A 17,623-nucleotide genomic window follows, 5' to 3' on the forward strand; every position below is an offset into this window, starting at 1 on the left:
CTAATTAAACAATAGCTGGAACGACCTAGCGAACAGACGCGAACTGGCTGAGTCGATTCAGTGGCTAGCTTTGCACTTGGCTAGCTAACAGTAGCTGCTAGGGCTAAGTTATAACCTACATTTGTGTTTTGTTTTACATACTGGTAACCAGAGTCGTTCAAGGGAATTCAGGACATGGCTGACTAGTTAACGTTAGCTTGGCTCTCTCTGTGTGTTAATGCCGTGGGAGGAGTTATTTTTTTCGTTGGCAGGAAGCAATGGCTAGCTAGTATGCTAACTATTCTAGCTAACTAACTGGCTGAATAAGTTGACGACGGACTTGATCAAGCTGTCGGGACTAACCCAGAACTTTACACAACGTTAGACACGGACACGAATGATCTGCTTGGCGTGTTGACACACTGGTGGTTTGTTGTGGCCGAGTTTGTTGTGGCCGAGTATTGGTGCTAAACCGTGTTGTTGGAGGCTGGCATGCTAGTTGGCTGTGGCGTCATAGGATTCGGTGCCCTGGACGGTTTTCACTGAAGAATACTGTACCAAGTTAGCTAGCTGAATAAACTAATTTAGTCTATTCCTAGAAAACATTGAACCACTGTAGTTTACAACAATTATAGTTTCTGAGGTGGAAGTTGGGAGAGTTATATTTGGGTGTTTCAGTGAAACGTAAGTGAGGGAGGCCCCGCTCTCTCGCTTTCCCAGATGTTTAGTTCATTTCATTCCGATCTCCTTTGCATTATTGTAGCCATTTTCTGTAGCCTGTCAACTATGCGTCTGTCTATCCCTGTTCTCTCCTCTCCGCACAGCCTATACAAACGCCTCACACCGCGTGGCTGCTGCCACTATAACCTGGTGGTCCCTGCACGCACGACCCACGTGGAGTTCCAGGTCTCCGGCAGCCTCTGGAACTGCCGTTCTGCAGCCAACAAGGCAGAGTTCATCTCAGCCTATGCTACCCTCCAGTCCCTCGACTTCTTGGCGCTGACGGAAACATGGATTACCACTGAAAACACTGCTACTCCTACTGCTCTCTCCTCGTCTGACCATGTGTTCTCGCATACCCCGAGAGCATCTGGTCAGCGGGGTGGTGGCACAGGAATCCTCATCTCTCCCAAGTGGACATTCTCTCTTTTTCCCCTGACCCATCTGTCTATCTCCTCATTTGAATTCCATGCTGTCACTAGCCCATTCAAGCTTAACATCCTTATCATTTATCGCCCTCCAGGTTGACGCCTTGATAAGTTCCTTTCCTGAGGATGGCTTACCCCTCACAGTTCTGGGTGACTTTAACCTCCCTACGTCTACCTTTGACCCATTTCTCTCTGCCTCCTTCTTTCCACTCCTCTCCTCTTTTGACCTCACCCTCTGTTACGGATACAGGTATCCTGTGTCCTGTGTTTTTCTCTCCTTCTGCCCTAATCACAGGTGTCCTGTATGTTCCTGATTGGTGGTCGTTGAGATGTCTGCTGATTGGACCAATCAGTGAACATTCCTGTGCATTGCACCACCTGTTACTCGTTTTTTCAATCACACATCCCATTATATAAAAACCAGTCACTTGTGTTTGTTGAGAGAGAGAGAATATTTCTGTATGTGAGTATGGACACTGTGGTGTCCTGTTTTTGGTTACTCACTAAGTTGCTGGTTACTATGATTGGTAATTTTGTTAGACCACTGTTTGGTATGTGAGTAATGGATACTGTGATGTCCTGTGTTTAGAGTACTCACTAATTTGCTGGTTACTCTGTTTGGTAACTATTGTGTGTTTCTGGGAAAAGGGGAGTTTGAGCTAGCTGCCCTTGGGCATACATTTCCCGTAGAAAGAACTGTCTATAAACACTAGTTAGACCTGAGCGGACCACCCACTGTATTTTTGTATGGTAGCAGTAGCCTAGCGGTTCTTGAGGCAGGCAAGATCAGTTTAGGGGTGTTTTACACTATTGTTTCATTTCTTGGGTCCTGCTCAGCCCTTTTTCCCAAACCGTTACCGTGTGTTCAGAAATAAACCATTTGTGTTTGACGGTAGTTCATGGTTGTTGTGTCATATTTGTTCTCACTATTCCATGCCACACTTATAATTTACATGAATTATGTTACGGGTCTCATGTCCATCACCCTAGACGTTCAAAGCCACGGGGTTCGTAACACCCTCTCACCGTCCCCCCCTACTCACAAGGCAGGCAATACGCTTGACCTCATCTTTACTAGATGCTGTTCTTCTACTAATCTCATTGCAACTCCCCTCCAAGTCTCCAACCACTACTTTGTATCCTTTTCTCTCTCGCTCTCCTCCAACACTACTCACTCTGCCCCTACTCAGATGGTAATGTGCCGTCGCAACCTTCGCTCTCTCTCTCCCGCTACTCTCTCCTCTTCCATCCTATCATCTCTTCCCTCTGCTCAATCCTTCTCCCTCCAATCTCCTGATTCTGCCTCCTCAACCCTCCTCTCCTCCCTTTCTGCATTCTTTGACTCTCTATGTCCCCTATCCTCCCGGCCGGCTCGGTCCTCCCCTCCTGCTCCGTGGCTTGACGACTCATTGCGAGCTCACAGAACAGGGCTCCGGGCAGCCGAGCGGAAATGGAGGAAAACTAGACTCCCTGCGGACCTGGCATCTTTTCACTCCCTCCTCTCTACATTTTCTTCCTCTGTTTCTGCTGCTTTAGCCACTTTCTACCACTCTAAATTCCAAGCATCTGCCTCTAACCCTAGGAAGCTCTTTGCCACCTTCTAATCCCTGCTGAATCCTCCTCCCCCTCCCCCCTCCTCCCTCTCTGTGGATGACTGCGTCAACCATTTTGAAAAGAAGGTTGACGACATCCGATCCTCGTTTGTTAAGTCAAATGACACAGCTGGTCCTGCTCACACTGCCCTACCCTATGCTTAGACTTCTTTCTCCCCTCTCTCTCCAGTTGAAATCTTGCGACTTGTGACAGCCGGCCGCCCAACAACCTGCCCGCTTGACCCTATCCCCTCCTCTCTTCTCCAGACCATTTCCGGAGACCTTCTCCCTTACCTCACCTCGCTCATCAACTAATCCTTGACCGCTGGCTATGTCCCTTCCGTCTTCAAGAGAGTGAGAGTTGCACCCCTTCTCAAAAAACCTACACTCGATACCTCCGATGTCAACAACTACAGACCAGTATCCCTTCTTTCTTTTCTCTCCAAAACTCTTGAGCGTGCCATCTTTAGCCAACTCTCTTGCCATCTCTCTCAGAATGACCTTCTTGATCCTAACCAGTCAGGTTTCAAGACTGGTCATTCAACTGAGAGTGCTCTCTGTGTCACGGAGGCTCTCCGCACTGCTAAAGCTAACTCTCTCTCCTCTGCTCTTGTCCTTCTAGACCTGTCTGCTGCCTTTGATACTGTGAACCATCAGATCCTCCTCTCCACCCTCTCCGAGTTGGGCATCTCCGACGTGGCTCACTCTTGGATTGCGTCCTACCTGACAGGTCGCTCCTACCAATTGGCGTGGCGAGAATCTGTCTCCTCACCACTGGTGTCCCCCAGGGCTCAGTTCTAGGCCCTCTCCTATTATCGCTATACACCAAGTCACTTGGCTCTGTCATATCCTCACATGGCCTCTCCTATCATTGCTACGCAGACGACACACAACTAATCTTCTCCTTTCCCCCTTCTGATAACCAGGTGGCGAATCGTATCTCTGCATGTCTGGCAGACATATCAGTGTGGATGATGGATCACCACCTCAAGCTGAACCTCGGCAAGAGGGAGCTGCTCTTCCTCCCGGGGAAGGACTGCCCGTTCCATGATCTCGCCATCACGGTTGACAACTCCGTTGTGTCCTCCTCCCAGAGTGCAAAGAGCCTTGGCGTGACCCTGGACAACACCCTGTTGTTCTCCGCTAACAAGGCGGTGACCCGATCCTGTAGGTTCATGCTCTACAACATTCGGAGAGTACGACCCTGCCTTACACAGGAAGCGGCACAGGTCCTAATTCAGGCACTTGTCTGTTGGCTGGGCTCCCTGCCTGTGCCATTAAACCCCTACAACTCATCCAGAATGCCGCAGCCAGTCTGGTGTTCAACCTTCCCAAATTCTCTCACGTCACCCCGCTCCTCCGCACACTCCACTGGCTTCCAGTTGAAGCTCGCATCTGCTACAAGACCATGCTGCTTGCCTACGGAGCTGTGAGGGGAACGGCACCTCCGTACCTTCAGGCTCTGATCAGTCCCTACACCCAAACGAGGGCATTGCGTTCATCCACCTCTGGCCTGCTGGCCCCCCTACCTCTGTGGAAGCACAGTTCCCGCTCAGCCCAGTCAAAACTGTTTGCTGCTCTGGCACCCCAATTGTGGAACAAGCTCCCTCACGACGCCAGGACAGCGGAGTCACTCACCACCTTCCGGAGACACTTGAAACTCCACCTCTTTAAGGAATACCTGGGATAGGATAAAGTAATCCTTCTACCCCCCCCTTACCCCACCAAAAAATTAATAAAAATAAAATTAACATATTGTAAAGTGGTTATCCCACTGGCTATAAGGTGAATGCACCAATGTGTAAGTCGCTCTGGATAAGAGCGTCTGCTAAATGATGTAAATGTAAATGTAAAATGAATAGCCTTCATTTCTCAGAACAAGAATAGACTGACGAGTTTCAGAAGAAAGTTATTTGTTTCTGGCCATTTTGAGCCTGTAATCGAACCCACAATTGCTGATGCTCCAGATACTCAACTAGTCTCAAGAAGGCCAGTTTTATTGCTTCTTTAAAATCAGCACAACAGTTTTCAGCTGTGCTAACATCAATTAGCCTTTTAAAATGATCAACTTGGATTAGCAAACACAACGTGCCATTGGAACACATGACTGATGGTTGCTGATAATGGGCCTCTGTATGCCTATGTAGATATTCCATTTTAAAAAATCAGACATTTCCAGCTACAATAGCCATTTACAACATTAACAATGTCTACACTGTATTTCTGATCAATTTGATGTTATTTTAATGGTAAAAAAAAATGCTTTTCTTTAGAAAACTAGGACATTTCTAAGTGACCCTAAACTTTTGAACGCTAGTGTGTGTGTGTGTGTGTGTGTGTCCCAGTTCTTCCATGGCCTGCATACTCAGATATGTCAACCATTGAGCATATTTGGGATGCTCTGGATCGACGCATACGACAGCGTGTTCCAGTTCCCGCCTGTGTACGACAGGGTATTCCAGTCCCCGCCAATATCCAGCAACATCGCACAGACATTGAAGAGGAGTGGGACAACATTCCACAAGCCACAATCAACAACCTGATCAACTCTATGCGAAAGAGGTGTCACACTGCATGAGGAAAATGGTGGTCACTCCAGATACTGACTGTCTTTCTGATGCACGCCTCTACCTTTTTTTAAGGTATCTGTGACCAACAGATGTATATCTGTTTTCCCATTCATGTGAAATCCGTAGATTAGGGCCTAATGAATTTATTTCAGTCGACAGATTTCCTTATATGAACTGTAAATTGTTGCATGTTGCATTTATATTTTTGTTCAGTATAATTTCCTCCTTATCAGAGAGACAAGAGGAATGGGGTTAGAGCCAAGCAGCTCTCTCTCTCGGTCTTCTGCCGACCATCACTGCTGTCTTCCTCCTTGGGTGCTCACAGCTCCAACCAACCAACCAACCTACCTACCGCCCAAAATAAATCCCTTTAACTCACGTCAAACGCACCCAGCGCTGCCTCGCTTTCTCTCTCGCTCTTTACTTCAATCTCCCTCGCAACCTACATTCCACAATGAGAGTCAAGGTGAGTCTCTCACCCTCTCCTTCCATCTCTCTCGAACATACTAATATAAGAATAAGAAAATAAAACACTACATCTTATCATTTTGACCTCTGCAGATCAAAAACTGACTCAAGTCCACAAGCATAAACATACTGACTGAGTCAGTGTCAATATCCAACATGAGTCAACAACAATTCAAATAATGCATGTGGCTGTTGCTGTCCCCTCTGACAGACTGAAACAAACAAACAGGACTACGCTGCATTCAAAAACTACACAGCCCATTCAGACAATGATTCAGAGAATGAGGACAAAATGTAATATGCTCACACACATACCGTACAGAGAATGACCAAAACTGCCTTGCCAAAAATTATTAATTACACTTTGGATGGTGTATCAATACACCCAGTCACTACAAAGATACAGGCGCCCTTCCTAACTCAGTTGCCGGAGAGGAAGGAAACCACTCAGGAATTTCACCATGAGGCCAATGTTGACTTTAAAACAGTTACAGAAATGAATGGCTGTGATAGGAGAAAACTGATGATGGTGAGCAAAACAAGCTGTCCAGAGCCAACTGCCTAGAGACTTTCCCTAATCAACCCAGGGTTTCTTTGCTGAGAAAAAGAAAAGGAACTCACCTGTCTTTGATGGACATCTGTCTAGCCGACATTGCTTCTGAGAGCTCTATGTCCTCTTGCTCCGACTGGACCAGGCTGTGTGTGTATCCCAGATCACTGCTGCCGTCTGTGTGTGTGTCTGCGCCGCCCAGCTCCCGAGCCTGAGGCAGCAGTGTGTGTGGAGAGAGAGATGCACTCCTTAGCTGCTCTGCTGCTCTCGATGATGACACACTGGAGTCTGGCAGCTCTGCACACACACACAGGAAGGCGTTAGGAGAGCTACCCTAGCACAATCATGTTTGCAAACAGACTTATAAAAAATCTCAAAACAGCTGTAGAGAAGCGTAACACTCTCACAATGTTAAAACCCTCCACCCTGTTGCTCCTCTAGTTGTGTGAACAGTACAGCGAACCTCCCTCTACAGAAGTCACACCATAGCTCTGGATAAGAGCGTCTGCTAAATGACGTAAATGTAAATGTAAAGAAGAGTCTCTCTCTCGCGACTGGTCCGTGCCCTAGCACGCTGCGGGAGAAGCCAAACGCTGATACAGACTGACAAGACAAAACAGGGGAGAGCTAGCTAGAGTCTGCGCCCACTGTGTAATATCAAATAAGGGAAAGCTTGAAAACCACAGCCACTGCGTGTCAACATAATTCATACACACAACACAGGAAGTTTTTTATTTTTTTTTGGGGGGGGGGGGGATACAGCATCTCTGGTATATTTGCAGCTTATCACTTCAGTTTACACTGTGTGGTAGTATTGGCTGTGTTGATGTTTTCTTTGCGAGTAGTCTACATGGATTTACAGGAGCCATAGTGGATGTACCAAGGGGGAAATAAAAACATTTAATTGAGCTAATGTGATCTGTCAGATGGTCGGCATCGGAAATAATTTCATAACTCTCTCCCACACACACACATAGCCAAGCGATGATCACTCGTATACAGTCAAGTTCAGAATTATTGGCACCATTGATCAAGTGGAGCAAAATACTAAATAACACAAATATATTGTATGCAAAAAAAAGAAAAAGGGAAATTATACTAATACTCAGAGAAATAGATTGTGTTTAAGTAATAAAAACAATACTCTAGCACTCTCCTGTTTTCAATACTCTAGCACTCTCCTGTTTTCAATACTCTAGCACTCTCCTGTTTCGAGGATAAAGACAGAGCCTTTACCGCCAAAAGAGTATGAGATTGGAGAACACGCTGGGAGAGATGTTAGACCATTCCTCTATACAGAATCTTTCCAGATCCTTGATATCCTTCGTTTGCGCTTATGGATTGCCCTTTTCAATTCAAACCACAGTTTTTCAATGGGGTATAAGTCCAGAGACTGAAACAACCCTTCCTCCCTCACACCCTTTGACCTTTTCAAAGTTTTGTTGTGTTGTGTTACAGCCTGAATTTAAAATGGATTAAATTGAGATTTGTCGTCACTGGCCTACACACAATACCCCATAATGTCAAAGTGTAATTATGTTTCTTTTTTTACAAAGTAATTAAAAATAAAAAGGTAAAATGTCTTGAGTCATTAAGTATTCAACCCCTGTGTTATGGAAAGTCTAAATAAGTTCAGGAGTAAACATTTGCTTAACAAGTCACATAAATTGAATGGTGTGCAATAATAGTAATAATAATACATCTGACATTGAATATCCCTTTGAGCATGGTGAAGTTATTAATTACACTTAGGATGGTGTATCAATACACCCAGTCACTACACAGATACAGGCGCCCTTCCTAACTCAGTTGCCGGAGAGGAAGGGACACCGCTCAGGGATTTCACCATGAAAATAATAAAGCTGTGTAAAGCTCAGAGACTTACTCAGAAAGACTCACAGATGTAATCGCTGCCAAAAGTGATTCTAACATGTATTCTCAGGAGGTTGAATAGTTTTTTACTCTAGATATATTTGTTTACAAATGTTCTAATTATTCTTCCACTGAGTATTTTGTGCAGATCGTTGACAATTTTTTTATTTAATCAATTTTAATCCCACTTTTTAATAAAACAAAATGTGGAAAAAGTCAAAGGGTGTGAATACTTTCCGAAGGCACTGTATGCAGGCATGCATGCACGCGCGTGCGTGCGTGAGAGAGAGTGGAGCATTTCTAAGAATTTGATGTGGATTTTTTAAAGCATGAGGCCAGAGTGAGAGAAAGTGAAAGACTAACAGAAAAGCCACAGCGACAACCCTTCCTCCCTCCTTCCCCCTGTCAATCCACAGCCCCTGGAGGCTTGTTTTACCAGCATTGCTGGGGAGTAGTGAACTACATGTAATTTAACTACATTTTGCAGTAGCTTGGTGGTAGTTGAACTAAATTAAAATCTTGTTAGTGTTTTCAGTAGTTAATTACTTTATTGCTATAGCGGTGTGGCCAACTACTGGAATTACACACTACTTGTTTTGCAAAAAGAAACAAAAATATGGGTGTGCAAGACTTTCATTAGTTTTTTGTGTTTAGTAGGCTAAACTACACACTTTGTTAACATCTGACTGCAGAGTGATCTGTTCTTGTAATTTGTAGTCTATGACATTTCATATTTCGATATGATAATTTATCATAAAGTACTTTTTCAAAGTAACTTTAGTTAAGAAAACTATATTTTTCTTAAGGGTAGCTTCAGTGTAGCTTACTATTCCAGTGTGAAATAATAGGTACTGTAGCTTGGTAAACTATATTTTCAGAGTAGCTTCCCTAACACTGCTTACCAGTGCTGATGACCTTTGACCTGTGTCTGTCTGGGTCCTGGAGGTCAAATGATGACTGTCTCAGATAGCCCCTCTGCTCCTGGTGCTGCCTCTGGTCCTGGTGGAGACCACCACCACCGCTCTCTGACCCATTCAACACGCGCTGGGGCTCCACACCCTCACCACCACCCATCCTGGCCACATGCTGCTCCTCCTCCCACTCCCTGCCCCCAGACCGGGCCTGAGGCTGGGGCAGGGGGGGATTTCTGACACCTCCCTCCGGAGATGGCAGCTTTCTCTTCCCTCCCCACAGATCACCCTCCTCTCCCTTGGGGAGGATGGTGGTGGTGTCAGCCTGGTGCATCTGGAGATCCAGAGAGGCTTGGTGGTGGGGGCCGGGCACAGACCTCCAGACAGCATTGGTCGGTTCTGTGATCTGGGTGGGAGGGCTAGGGTGGTGGTAGATGGACCTCTCGTAGTACCCAGGGTTTGGTGCAGCAGGAGTGGCCTCGGCTGGGCTACCCCCGCCCCCCCTGGCTAAGTGGATGTCCCCTGCGTGGTCTGTGGAGACCGTGGCCCCAGGTCTGAGTGCTGATGAGGATAGCTGGCCCAACCTGGCCCCGTTATGGATCTGGGTCGAGGGAAAAGGGGAGAAAAGAGAGTGGGATGAGAGAGAGGGAGGGAGAGAAAACAAGGTCAGCTAGAGTGGACGAGAAGCTCCCTCAGCAGATGAGTCCGTCCGCCCAGTAATAGTGAGGCAGCAGGCTAACCAACAGACAATGGAACTCTAGATAATAACGCTGACTAATCACAGGCTGACCCACTGCACTTCCTGTGTGGATCAAAAGGACTGCAGTTTGCCTAGCCAATCACGGCCCACGTCACAAAGCCATGCCCAACCAGTCATGTCCCCCCACTCACTGACAACCACAAAGCACAATGAGTCCAGGGTCATATTCACTGGGCACCAAACAGAAGCAAACTGACCGAAACAGGTAGGGACCTAAGAACCACTTGTTTATGTTTTTGGTTACGAAACGTTTTGCTTCAGTGTGCACTTATGAATGCGACACAGCTGCTGCCAACAGTCTGTGAAGCAAGGGATGAGTTCAGCCACACACTCTCTCGCTCTCTCCTCCCGCTCTATTCACAGAATCATGCTCTAAGAATAACACTGAATCAGTAGACATTGACGCAATCGTCCATTCGTTTAGGATTGACCCACAAATGTCACTTCTCAACTGAGAAAAACAACTGACAATTTCTCTGATGTTTATCAAGAACGCTAACATCTAGTTATGACAAAAGTCATTCACTTTTATGAATCATCTCATCTTTGTTGTTACATCATTTCCATATCCTGTTGTGGTCTAAACATAATCAAGTTAAAGGACATTCCTCAACTTCTAAGTCGAAGGACAAACCTAGAAATCACTTTTACAACACACATAACAATAAACAAACTAATGTATTTTCTCTGAGGTAATCTGCTCAGATTCCAACAATGTACTGTACATTTACAGTGTTGTACTCTTTATGAGAGGAAAGTAGGTAGATCTCAATGCTCTGTCTGAACAAGCTGTACTCATACTTTTATACCATTTAGGAGTGAATAATGTTAAGACTTTACTGTCTGTGTCAACCCTATACTGTACGGCTCACTAACTACAGTCCAAGAAGCCCATTCCTTAATTTGTCCCTCTCTTTCAGTCACAACAACCTTGTTTCTAACAGTGACTGTTGAGAGATGAACCTCGGCTGATAAACTGCATTCAGTCCATCCCTCCATTCAGAGAATGAACGAGGGATCAGCTTTATATTCTCCTCCCTTTTCCTCTCCTCTCACACAGAGGGTCTATTTATGCCAAAGAGCAGCTCAGTGAAATATGGTCTACATCCCAAATGGCACCCTATTCTCCATTTATTGCACTACTTTGCACAGGGCCCCCAGGGCCCAAAAGTAGTGCACCACCGGAGGCTGCTGAGGGGAGGACGGCTCATAATAAGGCCTGAACGGAGTAAATGGAATGGCATCAAATATATGTAAACCATGAATTTGATACCATTCCACTAATTCCCCTCCAGCTATTACCACCAGCCCATCCTCCCAAATTAAGGTGCCACCAACCTCCTGTGTAGTGCACAATATTGGGAATAGGGTGCCATTTAGGAGAAGCCATGCTCAGCCTTCGTACGCACATCATCACACAATCTCTTCATTGACTTCACAGGCCAATCAGGAAGTTACAGAGCACAAGACACACAAGTGCTAATTAAATCAGGTATCCTTCAAAAAGCTGCTAGGGCCTGCAATAATACTGTATTTCACTTTCAGGTGAAGCAGCCTCAGATTCATTAGAAGAGCATCAGCAATTAATAAATCGATTTTCGAAGTAATTGTATGCTATTGCCATTTTATTCCTAGAACTAACTAATTAATCTGATCTTTTAATGTTGGTCAAGCACAAATGAACGAAGCTGAAGTGTTGCCAAGAGCCAAGCATAGCTCCAGTTGCATCAGCCTCCACTGCCTGGCCATCATGCCGTGGGTAGAGCCTTACTTGTGTGATGTCACACTGGCCCCCGTCACCTAGCTCCTGCTCATCACAGGGGTCAGTGTCTGAGGGCTCCTGGACCAGAGAATACACACACACAATCTCACACACTTAGAGAAACGGTATGTGTTTGAGTGTGTCATTTCTATGAAATGGTATTAAACACACAATGGGTGATGTTGAAAGTCAATAAGGGGATTAGAGGCTTGAATCAATATTAGAACTAGATAAGGAACAACACTATGTAAGAAGGGGTATAGATAGTACATGATTACAGCAACAATCACTACAATGACCACGTCACACACGAATACAGCCAGAACTCCTCCTACAGCCAGAACCCCTCTACAATATCTGCTCCATTGTCTCTGCTCCTACCTGCTCCAGGTCTCCCAGGGTGATGGGCTGGGTCTGGTAGCGGGCGTTGGCCCTGCGCCCCCTGCTATCAGGCCTGGTGCAGGTCACCCTGGTGGCTGGCTGGGCCAGCCTGTTGAACAGAGCCATCTTCTCTGCCAAGCTTAGGGTGGACAAATCCGGCTCTGCGTCCCCCTGGCCCTGCTGGGTTTTTGATTTGATTTGATTTACTTGACAATTTAAAAACACAATTATACCACATGTCGATACAATGCATTGAAAAGCATTGAAGAAAACACACATACATTAAAAAACATAATTGTGGTCCTCTTTGGCCGGAAGGCAGGATGGCTTACTGATGATGATACATACACCAGATTATAAATATATAAAAACAATATACATCATTCATCAATACATACATGATTGTCAGGAGGAGAGGAGGTCTGTAGGAGCTTGGAGGAGGTCCGCTGAGCCACCCTCTGGAACTCCAGGGCATTATGGGCCTGCCGCGCCTCCCTGGCCTGCTCCCTGGCTGCAGCACTCTGCTGCGAGGACGCCTGCAGGCTGGGAGGAGGAATTACACCCACAGAGGGGGAGATGGGGGGAGGGAGGGAGAGGGGGAGAGGGAGAAGAACATGAACAGGAAGGCATGCTAGTTCATGCAGGCCAGGGCCATGCTACACAGACATATAGGGGGTACTGTCCAGTGCATAGCCTACAGTGTGGACAAATACAGTATCATAGTATTGGCCGGTTGATAAAGCACCATTTCTGTGCTCCATCTTTTGAGAGGTTGTAGGAGATCCTGGATACCACAAAATTGACAATGGTGTAACAGCATAAAGTATTAGGAAAACAGAAAATAGCGTAATATACGCAACAGATTTAACATGCAAGTTGTTCCCTCAAAATACACAAGGGGGTGCCAAACATCCAAACACCCCACCTGACCTTGTGAGAACAGATTGATGTTTGAAATTTCCACACAGCAAAGGTTAATATAACCACACACAAACACATACTCTGTTTGGACCAAATGCTAGTCAGCTTTCAACAACAACAACATCTCCATCATGGTGATGGATCCAGTAAACAACCAACCATGCATTCAGCCAGTGTACTGTAGCCGTTCTGGTTAGGTTATAGCCTGGTACCAGTTCCGTTTGTGCCGTCTTGCCAACTCTGACCATAGGAGTTAGAAAGACAGCACAAACAGATTTGGAACCAGGCTAATTAGGTTAGTGTGGGTCAGGATAACCCCTGAACTCCCATTGGCTGCTAATACCACACGCGTGTGCTCACTTCCGTGCCCGTGTACCTGTATGGTGTCAGTTTGCTGCTGACTAGAGTGGGGCTAGGGATGCGTGCTACCGCCGTATGGTCCGACACGGTTTGTGACGAAGGAGCAGAGACACTTTACAGTGACAGTATAGAGAGTCACAGACACAGAGGGGACATAGAGTGAGTCATACAGAGACAGAGGTGACAGCAGGAAGAGAGATGGGAGAAGGAGAAGAAGAGATCCAGATGACTATTTTGAATGGGATTCCCCTTTAAAGCTGAGATCCTTGAAAGGTGAAACAGTGCCACGGGGCGACTCAGGCACATTTGTTATTGTTTTTGAAACAGAGAATTTTAGCATCCAGCATTGGTATTAGAATCCAGCATCCAAATCGTACTACATACTCTGTTCTATTGCGCATGCAATGATGTGCAACGATGTTGGGGAAAAAACAGTGTTGTTTGAAGAAACATAATTGTTGTAATATCACAAACGGCTGTGACAGTTTGACCGCTAAGGATTCCAGCTTTACATTAAGGTAGTTCACTTCACAATAGAATAGTGATTATATTGTAAATGGAGTGTTTATAAGCTGCTATAAGCTGTTTATACTGTGTTAAGTGTTAATAAGCTCCTGTGGATCCTTACTACGTTTCAGTGTCAAGCCCTTGGAGAGTCAAACCTGTGTGACTGTTTTAAAGCAAGGTGAAAAGGTAACAGCCGCTTTCTCCATCCTCTTTGTATTAACCAACTGATCGGAACCAGCAGGCAAGTCACAGAGCATGTTCTAAATCAAAACACATTACCTTGCCTGACTGGAGCGGGAATTACTGACTGTGGCTTTCTATCAACAAAACAATGGTTGTCTCACAAATGGGGGGAGGGAGCGAGAGAGAGTGAGCGCAAGGCAGATGGAGGAATGGAGAGGCAGGTGTAGTTTGGACTTACGTGGCAGCGATGACCACCTCCTCAGTAGTGACTGGCTGGGTATGGGAGCGGTCCTGGGTGCGTCTCAGTCGCCTCTCCATGGCCACGTTCCGTGACGGTGGTTTTGGGGCGCCCCCATCCGTGTTCCTCTCCAACTCCTTGGTAGGCCATGCAGGGAGACCAGAGTCATCTTCCATGTTTTCAAACCAATTCAAAGCTCAAACTCTCAGTTTTAAGGGAATAGATTGATACTTCAATAGAAAAGAGTAAAAGAATAGAGAAATCCGTTGGTTTTAGATAATCCAATAGAAAATAAATGAATTCCAATATAATTCAAATACATCGACTAGAGAAATCTGTTCAGTTAACCAGAGCCTCTGGAGTTACCCAAGTACCCAACCAAAATAGGGGAAGAAATGGCTGTTGCAAGGTTTGATTTTGTAAATCTTAAAAATTAGGCATAGAGAGTGAAGGTGGACTTTGTCTTACGATATGAGGAAAGAGTTAATCATGATGTAGCACAAGAAAGCACATGTTCGCCGTGCTTGACCTAGCCCGAGTGCCAGTCTGTTTCTGCTCTCTTGCCAACTCCTAATGGAATTATCATGCAAATGATAGCAATGGAGTTATTACTTGAAACGCTATCTCTGTGTCATTACTATGACTACATCAGCTAATAGCTTTTGACAGTATATTCCACATGCAAGTTGGCCAAGAGAAGATTCTGTATGGAAAATCTGTCTCAATGTTTATGTAGTTGATTAGAATATTTCTCTCTGTCCATCTGTGTCATGCCCAACACCAGCATAGAGTCAACTGCTCAGCTCACATCAGTGTGTGGAGTAACTGAGTCAGAGGACGAATGCTGTGTGTATTTGTGTGCATGAGTGCGTGCATTGCTGCGTGTGTACGTGTGTGTGTGCATGTGCGTGCGTCTAAAAGGCCATGTCCACTTCTTGCTACCCCCAAGCAAGATAAACACAGGTGAGAGAAAACACCAAAGCAACATCGTGTCCTTTCGTACTCTGAAGAGAGAACGCTTGGCTGCAACACTCAGCTTGGCCCGCTCATCCAACTTCTCTTCATCGGCTAGAGAGAGAGACAGAGAGAGAGGGGAAAAAAGTGAGAAAGAGAGGAGAGGAAGAGAGAGAGCAAGATGAATAACACAAGGAAAATTCGAATTCCAAGTGTCTCAAATAGAGCGAGAGTTGGAGAATCTTGAAAACCAATTCCCATAATAAAACAGCATGCTTGAATCCTTTAAAACCTACTTAATTTGTTCCACCGGTAGTGAAGTACTAAATGCCAGTCCAATGGCTGCAAATTGAGTTAGATCTCACAGCTTGTGCTGTGAAGTACTACAGGCCAAAGGTTTATAATCATCATGATGGTCACCATCTGTAATGTCTATAGAACAAAGACAAGCAAAACTTCCATGTGGTGTGAGTGACTGCAGTGTGTTTGGGAAACAGAGCCAGAAATACAGTGTTTCCCCTGTCACTGGCCTACACACAATACCCCATAATGTCAAATTAATAAAACATTTAAAGCTGAGTATTTAGTCCATTTGGTATGGCAAGCCTAAATAAGTTCAGGAGTAAACATTTGCTTAACAAGTCAAATAAGTTGCATGGACTCACTCTGTGTGCCATAATAGTGTTTCACATGATTTTTGAATGACTACCTCATCTCTGTACCCGACACATACAATTATCTGTAAGGTCCCTCAATCGAGCAGTGAATTTCAAACACTGATTCAACCACAACGACAAGGGAGGTTTTCCAATGCCTCACAAAGAAAGTCACCTATTGGTAGATTGGTAAAAATAAAAAAAGCACACATTGAATATCCCTTTGAGCATGGTGACGTTATTAATTACACTTTTAATGGTGTATCAACACACCCAGTCACTATAAAGATACAGGCGTCCTTCCTAACTCAATTGCCGGAGAGGAAGGAAACCGCTCAGGGATTTCACAATGAGGCCAATGGTGACTTTAAAACAGTTACAGCGTTTAACGGCTGTGATAGGAGAAAACTGAGGATGGGTCAACAACATTATAGTTACTCCACACTACTAACCTAATTGACAGAGTATAAAAAAGGAAGCCTGTACAAAATACAAAAATCCTAAAACATGTATCCTGTTTGCAACATGGCACTAAAATTATAAAAAATAATAATGTTTGGGGCAAATCCAATACAACACATTAATGAGTACCACTTTCCATTTGTTCATGCATAGTGGTGGCTGCATTATGTTATGGGTATGCTTGTAATCGTTAAGAACTGGGGTTTTCAGGATACAAAATAAATGGAATGGAGCTAAGCACTGGCAAAATCCTAGAGGAACACCTGGTTCAGTCTGCTTTCCACCAAACACTGGGAGATTAATTCACCTTTCAGCAGGACAATAACCTAAAACACAAGGCCAATCTACACTGGAGTTGCTTACCAGGTCATGGCCAGTTCCCACCACCATCAAGCGCTATGTCAACTCCTGTTCCGTATGTGCCCAAACGAAGACACCTCGGAACACCCCGGAAGGCAAACTATTTCCTCTCCCAGTGCCTCAGCGACCTTGGTCACACGTGTCCATAGACTTTGTCACCGACCTTCCACGTTCTGACGGCTTCACCACAGTCATGGTGGTTGTAGATCGGTTCTCCAAATCATGCCGTTTTTTGCCACTAACTGGTCTTCCTTCTGCTCTCCAGGTCGCTGAGGTCCTGTTCCAACAGGTCTTCCGGCATTATGGACTTCCGGAGGACATCGTCTCGGACCATGGCCCCCAATTCACCTCCCTAGTGTGGAAGGCTTTCCTGGAGAAGATTGGGGCCACGGCCAGCCTCACTTCCGGGTATAGGCCTCAGTCGAATGGGCAGGTGGAGCGCATGAAACAGGAGCTGGGGAGGTTTCTTCATTGCCACTGTCAGGACCGGCAGGGTGAGTGGGCGAGGTTTCTTCCCTGGGCAGAATATGCACAGAACTCCCTCTTTCGCTCCTCTACAGGGCACACTCCCTTCTGGTGCGTCCTGGGGTACCAGACGGCCCTGGCCCCTTGGACACCCAGCCAGACCAATGCGCCCGCTGTCGACGAGTGGTTCCACAGGACCGGACAGGTCTGGGACGCCGCCCATGTCCATCTCCAGAGGGCCATTCGTCGGCAGAAGGACCAAGCTGACCGCCACCGCAGAGAGGCCCCTGTATTCCAGCCTGGAGATCGTGTCTGGCTGTCCACAAAAAACCTCCCTCTCCGCCTGCCCTGCAAGAAACTGAGCCCCCGGTTTGTGGGGCCGTTTAAGGTCCTTTAAGGTCCGGATAAATGAGGTATCATACCGGCTGCTCCATCCCCCTCACTACCGTGTCTCTCCCACTTTTCATGGGTCTCTCCTCAGGCCGGTGGTTCCTGGTCCTCTGGCGGATGCCGTCCCCCGGGGT

At 46.0% G+C, this 17,623-nt stretch overlaps 1 protein-coding gene across 1 annotated transcript in view; it reads right to left on the reverse strand.

Moving 5' to 3' along the window:
- Positions 1 to 17,623, reverse strand: part of LOC311103009 (supervillin-like) — a gene marked incomplete at its 5' end in the record, with an annotated part of 110,015 nt that overhangs the window by 63,843 nt on the left and 28,549 nt on the right. The window contains 8 exons of the mRNA XM_084144504.1: positions 6,379 to 6,604; positions 9,082 to 9,691; positions 11,622 to 11,690; positions 11,994 to 12,173; positions 12,392 to 12,536; positions 13,291 to 13,386; positions 14,203 to 14,339; positions 15,206 to 15,270. Coding sequence (XP_084000630.1) covers positions 6,379 to 6,604; positions 9,082 to 9,691; positions 11,622 to 11,690; positions 11,994 to 12,173; positions 12,392 to 12,536; positions 13,291 to 13,386; positions 14,203 to 14,339; positions 15,206 to 15,270 — 1,528 coding nt within the window. The remainder of the gene's footprint in view (positions 1 to 6,378; positions 6,605 to 9,081; positions 9,692 to 11,621; positions 11,691 to 11,993; positions 12,174 to 12,391; positions 12,537 to 13,290; positions 13,387 to 14,202; positions 14,340 to 15,205; positions 15,271 to 17,623) is intronic.

The sequence above is a fragment of the Coregonus lavaretus genome (genome assembly GCF_964263955.1).
Source record: "Coregonus lavaretus genome assembly, chromosome: 2".
Lineage (NCBI taxonomy): Eukaryota > Metazoa > Chordata > Actinopteri > Salmoniformes > Salmonidae > Coregonus > Coregonus lavaretus.